General features: G+C 47.0%; 1 protein-coding gene across 3 annotated transcripts in view; it reads left to right on the top strand.

Moving 5' to 3' along the window:
* The window catches only part of tcf7 (transcription factor 7), a 72,280-nt gene that overhangs the window by 45,719 nt on the left and 3,687 nt on the right, over window positions 1–22,874 (top strand). For 2 of the 3 annotated variants that reach the window (XM_080779987.1, XM_080779988.1), the window contains exons 5-11: window positions 4,869–4,953; window positions 11,052–11,150; window positions 13,984–14,139; window positions 14,767–14,929; window positions 15,309–15,416; window positions 16,644–16,691; window positions 19,101–19,149. In XM_080779987.1, coding sequence (XP_080636113.1) covers window positions 4,869–4,953; window positions 11,052–11,150; window positions 13,984–14,139; window positions 14,767–14,929; window positions 15,309–15,416; window positions 16,644–16,691; window positions 19,101–19,149 — 708 coding nt within the window. Of the gene's footprint in view, window positions 1–4,868; window positions 4,954–11,051; window positions 11,151–13,983; window positions 14,140–14,766; window positions 14,930–15,308; window positions 15,417–16,643; window positions 16,692–19,100; window positions 19,150–20,044; window positions 20,118–22,874 lie in introns of all 3 variants that reach the window. The other variant, XM_080779989.1, reaches the window with a different exon arrangement.

Raw genomic sequence — 22,874 nt, 5'->3', positions numbered from 1 at the left:
AGGGACGATTTCGGTGCGCTAAGTCTAATTGATGTAAGCTGAAAGGGAAGCGTTTCGAGTATAGGAAATATCAGATTGATTCAGACGTACATAAACATGGCAGCTCTCATAAACTATATACTATATACTTTACGGTGTCTTCCGCGGTTTAGTACAGTGCAGAAGTCACTTGCCGAATCAACCAGGGTTCTAAAGCACACACACACACACACACATGCATATGGATGCCACCAGCGTGGTATCCTTCCTGTGCTGCGTGTGGAGAGCAGCTCTGACTCAGGCGCTCATTGGTCTTTGAAGGGTCTCTGGGAGACGCAGACGAGGAGCCAGCGAGACAGATAGCGGCTATTAGACACAGCTCAGTCAAAAACAACAGAGGGACATTCCACAGGAGACTGCATGCCCCCCCATGCCCCCCCATTTAGAACCTTCCAGAGGTTCCCCCAAAGTATAGCCTGTTTACCAGGAAGGTCATGTGACTAATTGAAATGCATATAAATCAGTGAAATGAGCCGCCGCTGATCAAAGCACACTCTCAAATCTTAATAAGTGGAATGCAGTATCTTGCTTTAATAATAGGCTATTATAACATTAACCCATTTAGACCTGAGGCCGATTCTAAAAACGCCTTCTAAATGCTGAGCTATAAGCTTACTGGAAAAAACTTTAAATATTTATGAGAAGGGGTTCCCGGATTGAAAAGGTATATAGTTAGTTACGCATAGGAGTTCATGGTCTAAATGGGTTAATATACAGTATCAAAATATATATAATTATGTTTAAAAACCGTCATGGCATTTCCTTCCCTTTACAATTAAAAAAATAAGTCTTAATTGGGATACCGATGGAACTTAATGTTAGTTCCTTTCAATTCAAATTTTCAATTCAATTCAATTCAATGGGCTATATTGTCATGAGAAAACCATATACACTTATACATTGCCAAAGAAAAAAATATTTCATCCAAACCAGAACACAAGTAAACAAACATGCTCTGAAAAATGCACTACACTAAATACACATACGGCCGCCGTGTTACGTGGTCAGATGGGTGGGCCACAGGCACATAGGGCCGCCGTGTTAAGTGGTCAGATGGGTGGGCCACAGACACGTTGGAGATTCCCAAGTGGGCCCTGATCCAGAACAGGGTTGAGAAGAACCACTGACTCCATGCAGGGTTCATTTTAGGTTACTTCCGAGCATTGCAACGTCTCTCTTACAGTATAATGTGAGTCATACGCCTCGACACATACAGCAGCTTACAGTACATGCGTGTGACGTGTTGGTGCGAGTGGGTTCGGCGAGGGGAGGGAGTGGAATGGATACGAATACTTGCTTCGGTCGGTGTCAAAGCACGAAGCCACCGCCGCTGAACGGAGCACGCCAATAAACAAGGTGAAAGATGGAAAAGAAAACAATGTTTTGTTTTTTATGGAGCGTGAACATCATTCACCGGGATGTCTGGTGGTGGGGGAGGGGGAGGGGGGACTTAACGTGGAGCCTCGTTAAAGACGCCTGGAGTTGGAAGCCCCCCCCCCCCCCCCCAACACCCCCTCTCACCTTCATGATGTAACCATGAGACACAGACCCTGACTGCAGGGGCGGATGAGAGGGGGATTTATGAAAGGAGAGAGAGAGACAGAGAGAGAGAGTAAAGCAGGGAGTGGCGTGTGAACTGTGAACATATACATTTTATACGTATACAATTAAAGAGAGATATGAGACCTCAGCTATAGATCACTGGTTCTCGGACCCCCGGGGGTCCTTGAGGGGGGCTTCCTATAGCCTGGTTTCCACCCCATAGACCACGCCCACTCCACTGAGGGCACTGATCTGGAGGCTCAGAGTCTGACAATCAGGCCAGGGGCTTCCAGCTAAATGATGATGATGATGATGATAGCTATACGAACCAATTGGAGGATTGTATATACAGGGAGAGATTTAAAAGATAAAACGCATATCAAACTTGAAACTTGGGGGGTCCGCGAAATTAAAAGGGCTGAGAGTCAGCGGGGCTCGATGGATGGGGAGGTAGGAGGAACGGGGGAAAGAAAGGCTCGATGGATGGGGAGGTAGGAGGAACGGGGGACAGAAAGGCTCGATGGATGGGGAGGTAGGAGGAACGGGGGAAAGAAAGGCTCGATGGATGGGGAGGTAGGAGGAACGGGGGAAAGAAAGGCTCGATGGATGGGGAGGTAGGAGGAACGGGGGAAAGAGAGGCTCGATGGATGGGGAGGTAGGAGGAACGGGGGAAAGAAAGGCTCGATGGATGGGGAGGTAGGAGGAACGGGGGAAAGAAAGGCGATAAATTAGGGAGAAGGAGACGTGGGGAGGGGAGGGGAGGGGGGGGGATGGGTGACGGGTTTCAGAGGAGGGGGGGGGATGGGTGACGGGTTTCAGAGGAGGGGGGGGGATGGGTGACGGGGCTTCAGAGGAGGGGGGGGGATGGGTGACGGGGCTTCAGAGGAGGGGGGGGGGATGGGTGACGGGGCTTCAGAGGAGGGGGGGGTGGGTGACGGGGCTTCAGAGGAGGGGGGGGTGGGTGACGGGGCTTCAGAGGAGGGGGGGGGGATGGGTGACGGGGCTTCAGAGGAGGGGGGGGGGATGGGTGACGGGGCTTCAGAGGAGGGGGGGGTGGGTGACGGGGCTTCAGAGGAGGGGGGGGGGATGGGTGACGGGGCTTCAGAGGAGGGGGGGGGGATGGGTGACGGGGCTTCAGAGGAGGGGGGGGGATGGGTGACGGGGCTTCAGAGGAGGGGGGGGTGGGTGACGGGGCTTCAGAGGAGGGGGGGGGATGGGTGACGGGGCTTCAGAGCGAGAGGGAAGGGAGTGGTCGGCGAGAGAGAGACAGAGAGACAGAGAGAGAGAGACAGAGAGAGGGAGCGGCCTGGCGAGTCAGGTAGACTGACTCAGTCGCATTCCTGTCGTCCAGATTTATGACGGTCCTGAAGCAACAGCATCCCACCCCCCCCCCCCACCCATCCCCCCACCCCCCTCTCACCACCACTAGCACCTAAACCACCCCACCCCCCCACCCCCCTCTCACCACCACTAGCACCTAAACCACCCCCACCCCCCGACCCAACCCTCCCTCCCTCCCTCCCCGAGCAAGCGACCAAATTACAGTCATCCACAGCATTCCACCGCTGCAAACACAGGTTAGGCCGCGGTGGGCCTGCGCTAAGTGCTAGGTGCTGCCCGTTGACAAATGACTTCCTTTGAAGGGTGCGTTGAGAGAGAGACAGAGAGCGAGACAGAGAGGGCTGTTTGCTCTCCCGACGGCAGAGAGAGCCGTGCGAGAGCTTTATGTGGCTTTTGTCTCACCGACCCGGGGGGGAGGGGGGAGGGGGGGGGGTCGTGTTTGCTAACGATTGGCTTCGCTGGAGCCGGGGTAACGGAGAGGTGGAGATAAAAGAGCAATTACATTTTTTGGTGTGTCGTGTATACGTACGCCTGGGTGTGTGACTGTGTGTGGCTCCCTTTGTACTGTGTGTGTGTGTGTGTGTGTGTGTGTGTGTGTGTGTGTGTGTGTGTGTGTGTTCCAACAGCGTAAATGAGCCCATAACCTCAGAGAGCTCTACTATACAGTTACAGTATCTACAGTATTTAAAATGTGGGAAACTTGTGGCTCTCCAGTCCTGACATGAAAACAGGTAGTGGAGGCTGTGTTGTGGTGGAAGACCACAACAGGACCCCCCGGGCCACTGGGCCAGTGTATAGTATGCATTTATCTGAGCCATGGACCCCCATAACTCACACGAGTGCATCAGAGCAATTACCCCCATAACTCACATGAGTGCATCAGAGCAATTCTTTGTTTACAACATTGCGATTACACGGCGCACGGGCCACTGTTGCGCAGGCGCCGGTTTCATGTAATCAATTCCCAACAGATCCCCAAACCTGTAGTTTTGGGCAGCGCTGGTTTCAGTCCATTCAACCTCCTTCTCTGGGGAAGGCTGATGGCCTCTGTCCATATAAGGCTGATGGCCTCGGTCCCTATAAGGTCCCTATAAGGTCCCTATAAGGCTGATCGCCTCGGTCCCTATAAGGTCCCTATAAGAAGGCTGATGGCCTCGGTCCCTATATATATATAAGCGAGACATACTTCATCGTGCAACGGCGCTGCGAGCCGAGAACAGCTGACACACACATGTTCACAACGTCGGTCGCGGGAGCGTCTCTCCGTTGTGGTGAGCTTGGGGGTCCTCAAGCTGTTCTCGGCCAAAGCATAAATTAGGCTTGAAGGGCTGCAGCTGCACGAGCAAGTATAGCCTATACTGTATGCTGCCGTGATCATAGGGAGCTACAGGCCTGTAAGGGTCCATTTGGTTCCTAACTATCAATAATTTAGCTCGGGACCCCTGGGGGTCACTTCGAGAACCACTTCTCTGAGTGACATGGGGAGTGACTGTGAGTCAGAGGATGAGTGCAGACAGGGGTGTGTGTGTGTGTGTGTGTGTGTGTGTCTGTGTGTGTGTGTGTGTGTGTGTGTGTGTGGTAGGAGTGTCCCGGTGTCTAATACTAGGTTCCCAGACTGTTTAATGGAGCTGTGGTCAGTGGCCCCTCGCCCAGGGGCCACTGACCCCCGTTTAGCCAATGTCACTGTGCAATGTCAGCAGATGGAGAGGAGAGAGAGAGAGAGAGAGAGAGAGAGAGAGAGAGAGAGAGAGATGTGTGCGGCTTAAAACAAAAAAGAGAAATGAGTGATTATTACATTTGTATTAATTTTTATGCTTTGTATAATAATAATAATTTCTCTGTGTAAAAGACAGTGGATTTTGTCTATTCTAACACACATGTGTGTGTGTGTGTGTGTGTGTGTGTGTGTGTGTGTGTGTGTGTGTGTGTGTGTGTGTGTCCTACAGGCGTTCACAGGCAGTCCCAGGACCTCTCGGGATTCTACTCCCTTCCCCCAGGTGGTGTAGGCCAAATCACACCCTCCATGGGCTGGTGGGTAACACACACACACACACACACACACACTCGTTTGTGCACTCATTATGAGCCATAAATGACTTAAATGTATTCCCTGACCCTTTTAACCCCACCGTTAGCCCCTCTGCTATAACATGCTTGACCTGTGGCCTACTTCTGACCTCTGAACCCCACACACACCTGACCTCCTGACCCCGTGGCTGTTAACTGTACACAATTTATAGTCCTGCAGGAATACCTGTGACGCACGCACGCGCAAAAAAAACACGCGTGCGCAAAAAACACACGTGCGCGCGACGTCTTGAGTCGGAGTGAGATCCATTAGTCCAGTCAGTGGTTCCCAAACCTTTGAGTCGGAGTGAGATCCATTAGTCCAGTCAGTGGTTCCCAAACCTTTTCATGTCAAGGACCCACAAAATGACACTCATCAGCCCGCGGACCCCCAGGGACCCCCCGTACAGCTCTAGCAGTGATCCTCAAGGACCCCCAGTTTGATATGCAACAGGCTACGGACTCCCATTCAATGGCATTTCTGTCTCTGGGACCCCCAATTTATATTGTAAAATCATTAGGGTACATTCGGTTCCATACACTCTCAGAGTTACAGACCCAAAAGGGTCCATTTTGGTTCCTAACTATCATTTAGCTGTGGACCCCCTGGAACTCCCTCAAGGACCCCTGGGGGTCCCCGGACAACACAAAGTGTTGTGAACCACTGTCGTACAGGAACACCTGTGACGCACACGCACGCACGCCCGCCCGCACACACGCACACACTGTCTTGAGTCGGAGTGAGATCCATTAGTCACTGTCTCACATGCGTCAACAGGGGGTCAACGCGAGCTAACCCAAGGTCCTTGTTGACATGGCAACCGCCTCGTCCCACAAGTCTTTGAGGTTTTTGTTATTTTGTTATTGTTGGCGATTTGTGCGCATGGCCTCCGGTCAAAGTCGGAGGAATGTGTACAGCCAGCCAGTCCAATGTGAGAAGGGGGAGAAAAAAACAATCATTCATTCCACATAATGTACAAATCGCGTTCACTGTAGCAAATACCGATAACTAGCACCGTTGTTCTCAAACCGTAACGGTGGGTCTTGGGACTTTGTTACAGCCACACTTTTTTTTATTATTGCATTATTATACAGTACTACTCTTTAATTTGATAATTATATAAATACTTTATGCACTATATCTATCCGGACCTGACGTCCCCATTTTCTTTTTGTCATTATACATTTTTCTTTTACATTTTCTAGTTGTTTTTTATTTTAAAACTTTTCCAAAAGCAGATATTCAGGCTCGCATCACATTGCAACATAACTGGTTGATCAGAACTTTTTTTTATCTGGCATTAGGAAATAAAAGATATACATAACAGTGTGATCAGAGTCATAACTCCCTGTTACAGAGGCTAGTTAGCATGGACATGGATGTTGCTGGGCAGAAGCCTCTTATCTCTATATTCTAACTTTGTGGGGCTTTTTCGCAAATGTATGTCCTACACGATCACACTACAGCGTCGCACAAAAGCAGCAGATCCACATGCTCGAGCTTTTGAGCTTGTAGTTCTGCTACTTTTGCTATTACTTTTGAATTTGAATCCAGAAAAAGTAACAGTTTTGGGCATAATATGATGTTTCCATTCCGACAGAGACCAGCTGTGCTTTGAGATTTTATCACATTCACTGATATTGACGTAGATCACCGTCATGTTTTCAAATGCCTTTCTCTCGGATTCCTTTCCCAGGTTGCGTCCCTGGTCAAAACAAGCTTTATTCAACGGCCCACAACCAAAGAACTAACGATAGCGAGTCGCGACAACACCACAAGTCTTCTCCGGTGAAATAAAAGACTATAGCGTCTGTCACTCACAACACACATCGTAACTCTACATCCGGTTTCCGGGTCCCGGTGGAACCTTAAAAATAAGGGTTTCACTAAGAAATGCTGGCGATTAAATGAGAATTAATAGCTGGCAGTGAATGTCTTTAACTTGCCCTTCGGCGTTTGAAAGCTTTGAAAACCAGCTAGAGGATGAGACTCCCCTTATCAAGACAAAAAGAGCGGTGGCCATCGTATTTAGGATTACATTTTCCTCCAATTTCCTTGTGGGATTGGAGCAACAATAACTGCATAATCTGGAACTGAGCCTTCTACAGCAGTTTACCGTTGTCGCTTTTATTAAAATCCTATCGTTCTGTATCTTCAGTTTGTTTGAGAGTTGCTTGCGGGGCCTTGTAATGTCAGGCTCTGTGATTTCAAACGTTAAACAAACCCCGCTCCGCCGACGCCATGTATCGGCTGCTATTCTAATCCATTTATTTACAAATCTATCTCGGGCTGGCCAAAGCACGCTGACCAAATCCTGTTCCAGTCGCCGTTAAAGGCTTACGCGTTGGTCCAGTATGAGTGGAGGCATGTTGGAAGTGGCTGCTCGCGTGCCTGTTGTGATTATGTACATGCGATTGTATCTGCAAAGACGTGTTCTCACTCTGCGTCCCCGTTTCAATACGCTTCAGGAAGTCTCCGTTCTTTCTTATTCTCTTGTCTCATGGCCGCGTCACTTCCAGACACTTGTCTTTTTTCTTACAATGGATTTATTTATTTATTTTGTTCAGTGTTCATACACTGCTATAATCTCTTGTCTTTTAGCCCAGATTACATGCTCATCTGGGCTCCTCTTGTCGCGTGTCTCTCTCACTTGGAGGACGGACGGACAATGAGCAGCGAAAATGTCAAGCCACATGTTTGTCGCTTTTGTAGACAATGTAACAATAAGATAACCAACCAACCCCCCCCCCCCCCCCCCATGTTTGTCGCTTTTGTAGACAATGTAACAATAAGATAACTCCCCCCCCCAGTTGATTGGGTTTACTGTATAGTCAGAAGCATGAGCGTGTTAAGTATAATGGAGTAGAGTTTGAGCACGGCTTGAAAATCCGCCGTCTCCGACGAGCGACAGTGCCGTGCGATGGAGATATAAAGGACGAGTATATAAATGAGGCTTTAAAACAAGTCGCTGGGCGCGCAAGCATTGTGTTCCTCAAACCCCAGGAGGCTGGGGGTGGTTTTCATTCTGAAGACCACTGCGGTCACCATGGCCCGGGTTACGCACAGCAGTGTCTAACCAACACCAACATTCCTGTGATATCAAATGCAACTGTTTTTCACGGATTTATTTTCTTTCACATTATTCAGTATGAAAGAATGGACATTTACTGAAGCGAAAAGAAGTTCCAACAAGCGCCATTGTGTTGCTGTGGAGTCCGTTTCTGTTGTGCATCAACGGGGGAACAATGGGCTCTTTTGTCTCGGGAGTCGTCACACATGCTGGCTGTCGGCTTCCCCGGCTTACCATGTCCTCCGTTAACGCCTTCCACCTAACGCCGTGCTGCCGACTGGACGTGATTTAACCCCGTGTGGTCACGTCCACCTCAGGTCAGCCGCCGAGAAACGACAGGCACATTTCTAGAGCTATTCCATTCCATTAACTCTCAGAGTTACGGTCACGGACCTGTAAGGGTCCCCCCTTTAAGAACCGCTGCATTAGAAAGTAGTCACTCCAGTCGAGGTCAAAATGATGAGAAACAAGCTTTCTTTACCAGTGTGCCTCTTCTACAATACTAAACTATCTGCTGAGAACCAACTTCACCAGTCAAACACTCTTCTACAATACTAGAATATCTGCTGAGAATCAACTTCACCATCAAAACACTCTTCTACAATACTAAACTATCTGCTGAGATACCAACTTCACCAGTCAAACACTCTTCTACAATACTAGACTATCTGCTGAGAACCAACTTCACCATCAAAACACTCTTCTACAATACTAGAATATCTGCTGAGAACCAACTTCACCATCAAAACACTCTTCTACAATACTAGACTATCTGCTGAGAACCAACTTCACCAGTCAAACACTATTCTACAATACTAGACTATCTGCTGAGAACCAACTTCACCATCAAAACACTCTTCTACAATACTAGACTATCTGCTGAGAATCAACTTCACCAGTCAAACACTCTTCTACAATACTAGAATATCTGCTGAGAACCAACTTCACCAGTCAAACACTCTTCTACAATACTAGACTATCTGCTGAGAACCAACTTCACCAGTCAAACACTCTTCTACAATACTAGACTATCTGCTGAGAATCAACTTCACCATCAAAACACTCTCCCTAACTTTGATTTTTTGTCTTTGTATTATCAACTTTTTTCTTTTACAATTATTTCATTTAGCTTTCAAATTCAAAAGTCCCTCGGGCCATGTCACAAAATGATGCAGCGAGCTATCTGGCAACCTATATTTAATTTTTTTTACTGGCGGATGACCTAGTTTGGATATTGGGCAAACGTCTAATTGCTGATTGTCCCCCATCCCGAAAACACCGGGTGAAAATTAATTAATACAATGTTGTCAAACGTGAGTTGACAAACGTGAGCCGCTAGATCGGCTAATCTCGCTATTTATTATGAAATCGTATTTAACCCATTCTGGGCGGGAACCCCTTTTGGTGTTAGCATTATGTTATGCTTTATCTATTTTTGAAAAATCAGAAAACTAGTCACACAAAAATGGGTCACCCTAGTATTCTGCGGGTATGTGTCAGTGTCGACCCAACAGGGCAGGGCCATCGGTCAGTCAGGGAGATTAACATATCAATGGCTCTGTATGGGAAGTGGCCCGCTGATTCCTCCCAGCCCAGGTTGTGTATTAGTGGAGATGTAAGGGAGACATGAGGATGTGAGTCAGAGAGAGAGAGCTGAAGGGACTTGGGTGGATTGGCTACGAGGAGGTGGAAAGATGTATTCTACATATCAAAGGCTCCTGTTTACACACCCTACCCCCAACTAAGCTCTCTCTGTGTGTGTGTGTGTGTGTGTGTGTGTGTGTGTGTGTGTGTGTGTGTGTGTGTGTTTGCGTTTGCGTGGCTGCATTCATGCGTTACCTGTTCCCCCACATGAATTTGGCCCCAGCAGGCCCTGATACTGGCAGTATAGTGTGTGTGTGTGTGTGTGTGTGTGTGTGTGTGTGTGTGTGTGTGTGTGTGTGTGTGTGTGTGTGTGTGTGTATATATCAGAGTTTAGAATCTGAGGCACACTATGAACATTACAAATAAATAAGCGATATTGTCCCGAGTGTTGTATCACTCAATTCAGAAAGTGGTCCCTGTGGTCCCCATTGCTGCCGACCGCCCGCCTACTGTTGGCCTGAGAAGGGTCTAGAAAACCACCACCTGGAGGAGTGGAACCAGAACGTAGGTTCATACCATCTCCCCTGGTCTGCTGAACAGGAGGAGTGGAACCAGAACGTAGGTTCACACCATCTCCCCCGGTCTGCTGAACAGGAGGAGTGGAACCAGAACGTAGGTTCACACCATCTCCCCTGGTCTGCTGAACAGGTGCCACGCCAACCGGAGGACATGAATGTTGGCGCGTCCGTCCGGTTAAGCCAGAGGCAACACAGACTGGAGTCTGTAGTGGTGTGGGCAGATGTTTGACCTCTGTAGTGGTGGGCAGATGTTTGACCTCTGTAGTGGTGGGCAGATGTTTGACCTCTGTAGTGGTGGGCAGATGTTTGACCTCTGTAGTGGTGGGCAGATGTTTGACCTCTGTCTGCACCACCCGGACGCCACTATGTTTTCTTTTTCGTCAGAGACAGCATCCGGTTTATATTACAGACTCACAGGGCTTAAAACTAAAACTAAAACAATCACAGAACATGAACTGCATTGTGTATACATTGTGGAGCCATGTGTCATAGTCATCTTCCAATTTAATTGAACAAAAAAAACCTATGTTTTCTATTCTATTTGACATAGTGGCGATACACATTACTCCATATTCTATTTAACATGGTGGTGCCGAAGGGGCGATACACATTACTCCATATTCTATTTAACATGGTGGTGCCGAAAGGGCGATACACATTACTCCATATTCGCGCCACGACCATCAATATGACATCAGTATAATTCACTGGGGAAGCCACGCAGATTTTAGACGGCCGTCCCCGTCCCCCATCTTGTTTTTGTAACTGTGGTGAGTTGTTATTGACGTACATGGGCCGTCTTCCCCCTCTTTCTGCTGTGCTGTGGCAGGCAGAGTCAGCCCGTCTACCCTGCCCTGTCCTCCTCCTGTGGGTTCAGGCCACCTTACAACTCCAACCTTCCTCCTCCCAGCACCTCCTCTTACCCCAGGTACTGTTGTCCACCCTGCAGCAGCCCCGCCCGCCCGCCCGCCCGCCCGGGCCCACCCGGGCCCAAGCAAGCCAGGCTTAAAACCATGCAGAGCCAAGCTGGGATAAAATAATATGCTTCACTTGGAATGTCAGTTTACAACACACACAATTATGCAAAAGATGCATTCATACTAATTCAACTCTTAGCGCTGCTGCTTTGCTCATGTTCATGCATTACTTATTACATATACATTCCGTGTGTTGTAAACCAGACTTCAAAGTAAAGAGTGCGCGCCACAAAACAAGCCGAGAGCTGAGCTGCAAAAGCCTGCAAAAGCCTTCGCCATACAGTGCCCCCCCCCCCCCACACACACACACACACACACACACACACACACACACATAACCAAGACCGTGTTCTTGCTTGTGTTCACATTCTCGGCCCTCTGTCCAAAACGGACCAAAAAGTATTCGGGGGTCCTTCACATGGCCACTCCACAGCTCCTATGCCGCTCCTTGTGGTGCCAGGCCATGCCATGCATATTACAGACAACGTCCTCTCATACAGGAGCAGCAGTATTGAGTGTGCGTGCGTGTGTGTGCGTGTGCGTGTGTGTGCACTGTGCGTGCGCCTGCTGAGCTTTTGTATGCATTGATATGTCCTTTGTGTTTGTGAGCTACACTGCAAGTTGTCATTACATCTGTTGTAGCTTTAGGAGACCCTATGGTGGAGATAATGCAAAGACATTCTTTTTCAAGAAATTGAAAAAAGAACCAGCGTTCCAATGGATCCAAATCCAATATAGTTCTTTATTCTATTCACAATGCTCTTGTTAATGCCTGTCATTGGCTCGCTATTTATAAAACCCACAGACACACTTTAACCTAAAAGATATTCTCCAAACTTCTACAAGCTTGCGTGACACACTTGTACAACCAAGTAGTGCATTAACAGTTTAAATATGGAGATACAATTAACCCATTAAGACCGTCTTGAGGCCAATTCTACAAATGCTTTCAAATCAGTAGTTCTTAAATGTTTTCGTGGCAAGGACCCTCAAAAGGATATGTATTTGATCGCAGACCTCCCATCTGAAAATACTGTGTCACATGCAGGGACCCCCCAGAAGAGAAGATTTGCATTAAAAAAATAAATCTAAATGATTCAACATTTTTGAAACACAGATGTATTTATTTTTAAGTAAAAAAATGGCAGATGTAGAACCTTGCAGCGCTGTGAGCTTGTAGATCTGCTATATTTGAATAACCTAAATCTAAAATGTTAATACGCACACCTAGACTCACACGGCGGTAAGAGCTCTCTCTTGGAGCTGATCTGCGTGCGTGCTTGGTGGCAGAGAGAAGGAGACAGAGGCAGAGAGAAGGAGACAGAGGCAGAGAGAAGGAGACAGAGGCTGCTTGGTGGCAGAGAGAAGGAGACAGAGGCTGCTTGGTGGCAGAGAGAAGGAGACAGAGGCAGAGAGAAGGAGACAGAGGCTGCTTGGTGGCAGAGAGAAGGAGACAGAGGAAGGAGACAGAGGCTGCTTGGTGGCAGAGAGAAGGAGACAGAGGCTGACAAACGGCTGCAAGTGGGCCGGGCCGCCAGGCGCTGCTGCCGCTACGCCTCCTTCTCCTCAATCAGTCAGGCTCTCTGTTGTGGCACCCGGGCTCCACTGTTTGTGAAACTGGATAACCCGTCGTGGTGACAGACCCCCCCGACCATCAGCTATGAAATCCTAACAGGCGGGGATATGGATCTAGTTTAAAAGTCATCAAACATCTATCGCACCCCCTGTCAGAGTCGGACGCAGAGAGAGAGAGAGAGAGAGAGAGAGAGAGAGAGAGAGAGAGGCAGGACCGACTGCAACATGGAGTTGATTTCACTAAGCGGGACGTCGCCGAGAAAAATGGTCAACTCCTTCTTAGACTAATCAGAATGCTATTCTCATTACCGCCGTGAGTGGCTTCCCACCCCCCCCCCCCCCCCTCAAAACACTGGTCCAACTTGGTTGATGGCTTCTTATTCATCCCAGTGCGCTCAGATAACAGACATCCATCACACGACCGAACAGACCTCATCAAAGACACAGAGTTACAGTGCTGCCAACTGCCAAGCCCTCACTCAGATAAAAGCTCGTTCACTTCAGTCAGTATGGTAAGGGCGCCCTCTAGTGGTGGACAGAGTGCGTTGAACAGAAGGGTCATAATAACATACAGAGGTTGACACATAACACTATGATGAGGTAGATTCATGCTCTGGTAGGACACAGGAGCACAAGGCTTTTCCTGCTGAAAACATTTAATGTACCCTTTTGTTCCAATGCCAATATTTGTAACGGGACGTTTCTCGTTTCTAATGCAAGAAATGCAGAAAATGAATTCGCCCCCCCTTCCCCTTTTCACGAAAATATGAACGGTTCCAATCCGACGTTTCACATCTGAAATGTAATAGCCCAGGTCCACTTGACTAATGACTCGTGGAGCAAGTCATTAGTTAATCATTATGGATAGTCATTGCCAGCTGGTATAAAAGTACAGAAGTACATATTTATTAAAGCTTCTGAGGCTATAGTCTTGGCATGCTTGTTCTACATAGAGATTGTGTGGGTGTGTCATGAAGCCCCCTCCCCCCCCCTACCCCCCACACAAGCAGGGCAGCCATGCTTACAGGCTCAGTGCGTAATGTAGGCTAAAGGCCAGAGACATGCTTCAGCGCTTTGTTTTTGTCCATGCAGCTAAAGAAAGATAACAAGTTCCTTTGTGATGAAGTATTCTCTCTCTCTCTCTCCTCTCTCTCTCTCTCTCCTCTCTCTCTCTCTCTCTCTCTCTCTCCTCTCTCTCTCTCCTTCCAGGTTCTCTCACTCTCTGATGCTGGGCCCGTCAGGCATGCACCCCACGGGGGGCATGCACCCCACAGGGATCCCCCACCCCGCCATAGTACCCCCTTCAGGCAAACACGACCACCACCACCACCACCACCAGGACCAGTATGACAGGAACATGTACATGTAAGTCTATGGACTTGTAATGTTTGTTTTAGAGAGCACTTTAAACCAACAGAGTATAAACATAGGAGGCACCGCTCACTTCACACGAGTGTCATTTATTTTCTCTGATTTATTTTTGCTTTATTCAAATTATTTTACGCGTCGAAAAGTTTGAATAATAGGGCCTTTTAACCATTTAATCTCTATACTTATTCGACCGCATTCCAATATCTTTGCCAGACATAGCTGATCTACAACGTGTTGCATAATTAGACCTGCTATTTTAACCGGGAACCCCTTTTTGGTGCATTATGCTATGATTTAGCTATTGAAAAATAGCAGATCTACAAGCTCATAGCGCGCCACCGAGTGGCGCGCTACGAGCTTGTAGGTCTGCTATTTTTGAAAAATCAAAGAACGACTGACATGGAAACATAGCTTTTTCAGAAAACTGTCAGGATATAGAAGACATTTTTAGAATCTGATCTCAGGTCAGAAACAAATGTCTGTCCGTCCCCAGAATAGGGATGCTAGGTTTCAAACAAATACATATATATTCTTCCATCTCCTCTCTCCTTCACTGCGCTCCCCTCTCTCTCCCCCCCCCCCCCCCCCCCCTCTCTCTCTCTCTCTCTCTCTCTCTCTCAGTAAGCCCCAGGTCGAGGTCAAGCGAGAGAAGGAGCCCAAGAAGCCTGTGATTAAGAAGCCGCTCAACGCCTTCATGCTGTACATGAAGGAGATGAGGGCAAAGGTCATCGCCGAGTGCACGCTGAAGGAGAGCGCCGCCATCAACCAGATCCTGGGCCGCAGGGTAAGGACACACACACACACACACACACACACACACACACACACACACACACACACACACACACACACACACACACACACACACACACACACACACACACACACACACACACACACACACACACACACACACACACACACACACACACACACACACACACACACACACACAATACTACTGTAGGCTACTGGGTACAATATGGAGTATGTTTACTGTATATATGTTCAGTATGTACACATAATTACACACTACTGTACATTCACACACATATTGTGCATAGACTTACACATGCATAACTGTCATGATTTAGAAGACATTTGTAGAATCGTCCTCAGGTCTAAAGTGGTTAAAATGTGTGTGCGTGTGTGTGTTTCCGCAGTGGCACGCGCTGACCCGGGAGGAGCAGGCCAAGTACTACGAGCTGGCCAGGAAGGAGAGACAGCTCCACATGCAGCTTTACCCCAGCTGGTCGGCCCGGGACAACTACGTAAGCTACACCATAACTACTACTACTACTACACAGTCAAAACGCTGGGACTCGGGACCCGTTTGTGGGCCGGGGACATGCACATTACTATGGGTCCCCTTATTGTTATTTTTTGTTTTCTTACATTCCCCCCAAAAAATAAAATAAAAAATTAATTAAAAATATTAAAAAAAACGTAATTATTTTTTTCGGAAATTCTTGACAAATCATTATTTTTAAATAAGTAGTGAAAATAGCCGATCTACAAGCACACAACACGGCGCGAAGCGACGTGTTGTGAGCTTGTAGATCTTCTATTTTCACTACTTTGGGGACCCGGGGCAATAAATGTCTTAATTTCTGTTTTGGGTTGACGGGTTGAACATTTTTGGTAACCGCTGCAGTAAAAAACACGTCACACTGTTTTCACTGTCCATTCATAGCGTGCCAACTTAGCAGGCACCCCGTAGGCTGAGGGCCGGATCCCGCTTGGGACTTTTATGTGACAGTAACTAAAGTTGCATGCACGATTGCATTCATGCAGACCTGTGTACACACAAGAGAGAAATGTCCGAGGATAAAAATGCACAATAAAGCCCAAAGGCTTGTTTCCATTGTGGTCCTCTCTAAGCGGGGGGAGGAGGGGAGGATGTAAAGATAGCTTGGCACTTGGCAGGGCAGGATTTAAATGCACTTATAAGAGCCAGAAGAAGAGGAAAGAAATGGAAATAGATGCCGGCAAAGCTATAGAAGAATTATCTAGGACGTCCTGTTGCAATTAGACGCTCCTTTAGGGTTGGTTTTGAACGAGGATGAAGCTTTAGTTGACCTGCATCCAGACAGTCGCGTCATGCGTCACAAAGATTGCAAGATGCGGCGAAGAGCAGGAGTCACGATCAGGAGGTTTTTTTTTAAACGGCTGGTTTGGTGGACGGAAACACGGAGCTCGTGTCGCAGCGGCAACGATGTAGCGTGGCGCCGGTGCTTCCCAATAAGCACCGCCCACACTGCAACGTGCAGCCGCGACCACGCGAGCTTCATTTTCATCATCCAACCGGCTGTTTAAAAAAAAAAAAAACAGGAAGTGACTCCTATGCTCTTGGCTGCATCCTTGCGTCTCGGTGACTCGAGAGTATAGCCCCCCCCTAGCTGTTGTAAACTGCTGTCTGTGACTTGTGTGTGCGTATGTATGTATGTGTGTGTGTGTGTGTGCCTCTGACGTGTCAGTTTGCTGTTGCACTCTTACAGACGGTGGGCCGTAACGGGGTCGCAGGGGGAAACGGTAAAGCTGATTGGGTAGGGACTCGTCTTTACGGCTGCTTTATGCCTCCATACTTTTGCACGAGGGGGGGGGGTGACGGGGGGGTTGACGGGGTCAAAGGTCGGCTACAGAGGCCCCTTTACATAGCTGCATGCGCCTAGGGGTGGTACATTTGACCTGTAAAGCAAACACGTCAGTTATTTTTGTAAACCATTACGCACAGACAAGAGTGGTTGCCAATGGGGTTTTTTTTTTTAGTAGCACTGTAGCAGTAAATCTGACCCTATCAGTTAAACATGCATTCTTCCTAAAGGACCACTTCACCACTTTTCAACCTATCTTCATATAATAGGTCCTCACTAATAAATCATGAAAAAATGGCCCGATTTTTTTCCTACTCAGTCTGTGTCTCATAGGAGGGCTGTGGGTAGTTTAGAAACCGTCTTCCAGTGACATCATCGATGGGGAATACGAGCTAATAAAAACTGCAGGCTTTCTAGTCCTGAAAAGTTGCAATGCGAAAAATCGATAATGAAAATCGAAATATTTTTGTGAAACAATCTTGTTTAAAAAAAAAAAGTCACTGGAAGACGGGTTCTAAACTGCCCACAGCCGTCCTATGAGACACAGACTGAGTAGGAAAAAAATCGTGCCATTTTATCATGATTATTAGTGAGGACCTATTATATGAGGATAGGTTGAAAAGTGGTGAAGTGGTCCTTTACTTCTTAATGGCTTGTGCAGGAGGTGAGGGGAAAGAAGCCCTTGGGTGTTAAACGGTGACGTCTGGAAGACACTCATAGACTTATGGCTTCATTAACGATCAGCAAGATATGGCATGGCTTCGCTTTCCTCCTCTTTGAACAGGGTTTCTCCTTTCCTTACACACTAACAGTACATGGTGATTGCTCTCTGAGATCTGGGCTCTGTTCAGAAATGCTTTACATTTCTCTAGTTGTACACGAATGCAGCACGCTGACAAAGGACATGCTTAGTCTGAGCCAACAGGGACTGAATGGTGCATTGGTAGCAACAGAAGGTGCTTTTGCTTTGCATTTTAAACCAGATACCTTGGGTGTGGGAAGCAGTTAGTAAGGCTAGACTGTCTTTCCCCCTCTCTTGTGACTGGGTGGCCATATATCTGGCTGGGCTGAACTGTGCATTGTGTGGAGTGTAGAGGTTGCAGCTATGAAAAATCGTGCATGGAATGCTGTTACTGTATATATAGCTACTGTAGCTTGCTCTATGGTTCGTTTTCTGTACAACATAGACCAAAAAGACAATGTGAACTACGGATGTTGATGTTGTTTCATTTACATGGGTACATACGATGGTATATGATATATGATATATGGATGGAGGCCTTCCCCCATAACATAACATCTCATAACAAAAAGGAGGTTCATGATGAGCTTCACAAGCTCCCATCCTAAATGCAGCTTACTTTTGAATGACTTGGCCAATGATACCAGTTATTAAATAGTACCATTATTACTTTTAGTTACTGCAGTTAACTAGACTGAAATATATATATATTTCACTTTTTCGAACACTAGAGCCAGATTCAACGTGGGACGTTATAATGGCTACATCGGTATCCGATAAATATCTAAATGATCTGATGTTTAAAATAATGTTCTGCAAACCTGAATCATGAACAGAAGGCAGAAAAAACAAAATAGTCATGTGACCCGCTAGCAAAATGGGCAACGGAAGTAACACATGATCGCCCACGCAACTGTGGAGGGTTTCTCCTACAAGTGTTAGACACACACTCACTCATACGCTCACACACGCACACACGCGCACGCACGCACATACACGCACACACCTACGTCTGCAGACACAATGCTTGTGAGAGCTGCCGTTGCAAGAGAAGATAACTCGTAACCACACAGACAATACCGCCAGCTAGCAGGAAAATAGACATTGTAGTGTAGGCGTTAAGATAGCTGAACCCACATCCTTCTTCTCAGTCAAATGTGAGGCTCCACTTCAGCGGCTCCGACGCTAATGTTTACCTCCGCAGTCAGTCACCCTTCACAATGTCACCCTAAAAGGAGGCTCTACTCACAAACAGACGCAAAACACTGTTGTGTTTCTTTCATGTCAAACTGACGTGTTCTCCGTCTAATTGCATTAAGGCTGCCAGTAGGTCTCACCCTGAACCATCCCATAGTATATGCAGGTGTTCACACAACCAATCAGACACAAAACACAAAGTTCAATACCTGGTCAGCTTAGCAATTGAACAGCTGGACTCGTCATCACAGGCCTCAGCTAGAATGTGTATTTTGACGTGTATACTCCACCCATGGCACGGCAGAGTTGCTCGCCGAAAAGGCAAGCGACTATCATATGAAATGAAGCCTGGTTGTGTCAGTGTTCATGTCATAGCTGAGTCAACTGTCTGAGGTGGACTGTGTGTGTGTGTGTTTCTTCAGGGTAAGAAGAAAAGAAGAAAAAGAGAGAAGCAACAGGACTCCAACACAGGTAACATTTCACCCACTGAACTCTTTGAAACGTATCTAAAAGTAATTACTACTAGCTTACTAGTTTCAGTACAGAGACAAAACAACAACAACAACAACAACATAGCTTTGAATCCCAGATTCCAAGCTCTTGTTGTGGTGGGGTTCACAGCCATTTCTCCCACCTCACCAAAAGGTGTTGTACTGTACTTATGAGTCATCACCAGTTTTAAGGTTTTGGTATTGAGTTTAGATTTTGCGGTGTTTCCCAGAGAAGTGAAACCCTTCTTAAAGCGTGTACTAACCGAGTGAAAGCATGGCTGTCCTCTCTCTCTCTCTCTCTCTCTCTCTCTCTCTGTGTGTCTCACTCTGTCTACGCCAGCCTGTTTCCTGGATAAGTGGGTGTTTTAAAGCGGCTCTGTCTTCTCTGTGTGGCTGTCGTTCTATGGTTGTCATGAAGGTTGATGTTTTTACCGCTATGTCCTCTGCGACTAATGCCTGACTCCTACTCCGCCGCACGACGGTGTCGCGTGCTGCCAAGGACAGACCTTTAAGCTAACAAAATGTTGCATTGCTTGTATGCATTAGTTTGTAGAGCGGTTCTTGTCGGAAAGCGATGCTGTCGTGCGATGTAGTAGAAATCGAGCTCAACGGCCCCGTTTGGTGGCTGCTAATTGGACCGCTGTGACGATGCTTCTGCTCTGACAAGCCTCTGGTCTCTCCCTTTCATTCTTATGTCTGCCATCTTTCTCTGTCTGTCTCTCTCTCCTGATCAATCGTCCTTATCTATCTATCTATCTTTCTTTCTTTCTTAACATTTTCATCATCTTTCTACTCATCTCTCTCTCTCTCTCTCTCTCTCTCTCTCTCTCTGTTTCCTCCTCTCCTCCATTGTGCATGCTGTGCATTGTGCTCAGACCCGGGCTCACCTAAGAAATGCCGGGCTCGCTTCGGTCTCAACCAACAAACGGACTGGTGCGGTCCTTGCAGGTGTGTACCAGACGCCACCCCCCCAACCCCTCCCTCACCTCCCCTCGCACAACCACCTGGCGTGCCGTCGTTCACCACGCTCCTTGCTCTCCCCACCCCTCCTATCTCCGCATGCATCCATCCATCCATCCATCCCTGCATGCCTTCCTGTCTCTAATCCACTGCTGCAAAACTAAATTTAAGATGCTTCGTTCATGCAGATCATGAAAAGTTGATTGAAAGCGAAGATGGCACTATTTAAAAATTGTGTTTCTTGGTAAATGAATGCCCTACTTGATCATACCACACGGCATCACATAAAAGTATCAGATTTGCAAGCTTGAAACGCTGCACGAAACGACACATTTTGAGCTTGTAGATCTGCTACTTTTGCCGTTTTTTTATTTGAATCAGTTTTCCACCCGACAGAGACGATATAATAGGCCTAGAGATTAATCACAATTCCGCTCTCAAAGAGTTTAACAGGCCCACAACTATACAATTTGCAAACATAAAAGGTTTTCCGACAGACAGTGACGAAACAGGCAACTGCTCCAGAATCCAGAGTTGGGGTTTTCCATAGTTTCACACAAACTTGTCACACATGCAACCTTGTCATTTAAGCATAAATCATGATTGTGTTCGGTTGAAAATACATACTGTATTTTGTTGAGCGATGCTTCCCCCCCCCCGCCAAAGCATAAACTCATTAGCCACCACCGCTTAACCCATTTCATATCACCCCTTCTCTCCCATCATCCATGTTGTATTTAACAGTGCACCATATAAATAACAAACACCATGAAAAACACTCATGTAAACATAATGATCATTAGTCATTCTACAGTGGAACGGCTCAGTGCCTAGGCTTTTCTCACCACCTCGCACTGTTAAAATTTTATTTTTGGGTTAAAGCTGCCGTCCGTACTGTAAAGGTCCTTGCAGACTGGACCCGTTTTTCAGGAAAAAAACTGCAAACTGCAAACGCAGCAGTGTGCAGGGACCTAAAGTTTTATGTCCTACCCTTTTGTCCAGGGGAGACATTGCTCTTATGAGTTTCAGGCAGTACTACCTGTCAACCAGCAGGTGTCCTACCTGACACCAGGGACTACATTTCCCAGTGTAAGAGTAGGGAGGGAGCCACAAAATCCCCCCCCCCCCCCCCCCAACAAACAAACAACAAACAAAAATGTGCTCTCTGCACGGCCCTGAGCCACACCTTCAACCACTGCAGATGTTACAGTTACTTGTATTGTAAATTAAAGAGCCTGTGTATTATGCAAAGCAGAGGCTAGACGGTCAATGTCACAATAAGCACACATTTTAACACCCCATTTCTGCACGGCGGCAGCAGCAGCAATGAACATTAATGTATGTCTTACCTATTATTTGGGAGAAAGTGCCTTCCCTTTCTTCATGGATGCCCATGCAATAGTTTATCAAATTAGTTTTGCTCTGACTCCAGCACCTCTGTTCTTCTTGTTCTTCTTCTTCTATGAGTTTTCTGGCAGATCGCACCAATATAACGGTGCATACCCCCACCTACTGTAGCGTAAAAAAAGTAAACAGTGTCTTAATATTTACGAAAACAACAAAAAACACCCAAAGTGATCCCTTCCTCATGTCCATTCTACCCAGACCCAGCGGTCTGAGTGGGTGCAAATCCTTCTCTCAGTGTGACATCAAGATCCTCTCCACTTATGTCCTTAATGTCCAAAAATCTCCCGGCCGCGTCCAGTACCATTTTTATTCTTTCAGATTTACCCTGCATCTCCACCGCGCAGTTGATTACCATTGCGATAAACGCGAGGAACCTTCTTTTGTCCATACATATCATGTCTTGCCCATGCCTGTTTGTTTCCTCTTCCCAGCACCTCTGTTCAAATGTGGTGCAACCATTAACAGGTTCCTTACTTCCTGTGTCACACAGTACCTGTTACAAAGGTTCCTACTACCTAAGCAACCTTACTCAAGACATATTTTTCAACTATTCTATTATTATTCTTATTATTTAAGTTGAATACATTATTGTTGTAATAGATATAGATATATATATATATTTGTATATATACACTTTTAAAAAGTATATATATATATATATATCCCTCAAGGCACCCTGAGGTTCCCGAATCCCACATTGAGAACCATTGCTCAACCACACAGATTGGTTGAAGGCAGCAGTGGTTTGCAAACCTTTGTGAAAATACAATTCGTATTTGATGGCGGACCCCCATCTGAAACCCTTTGTGAAACAATAGGTTAAAGTCACATTCTGGAATGCAGTTTTAAATGAACGTATTAACATGTAGATGTGTAGATGTGTGTGCTGTAGTTCTAAAAAGTATAAACCCGCTCATAACTTTGCCATGAGCTCTGCACCGTAGCGACCCCTTCCTGTCACACGGTGTCAGCCCCCGCCATTACGCCATGGAATTCTGTGTATGAGTGTGTGTGTGTGTATGTGTGTGTACGTGTGTGTGTGTGACAGTGTTGGAGACAACAACAAAGGGGTGGGTGATTGTGGTTTGAAGCAAATCCTTATCACCACAGCAAGACACACGCACGCGCGCGCACGTGTCACACACACACTCTCACACTTCTCTGCAGCTCTGCACATTGACGATGACATTATGCCGATGCCGTGCATCTGCCTTTCCACTCTCCATTCATGTGGTGGTGTGGCCCGTGGTGTCTTTTGATGGTGAACTATGACATTTAGAGAACACTTTCTCTGTGGCTGTCTGTCTCTGTCTCTCTGTCTCTCTGTGTCTCTCTCTC

This window comes from Protomyctophum bolini, assembly GCF_963924005.1.
Source record: "Protomyctophum bolini genome assembly, chromosome: 13".
Lineage (NCBI taxonomy): Eukaryota > Metazoa > Chordata > Actinopteri > Myctophiformes > Myctophidae > Protomyctophum > Protomyctophum bolini.
The sequence above is the reverse complement of the archived record's forward strand: the minus strand, read 5'-3'. Positions and strand labels throughout refer to the sequence as shown.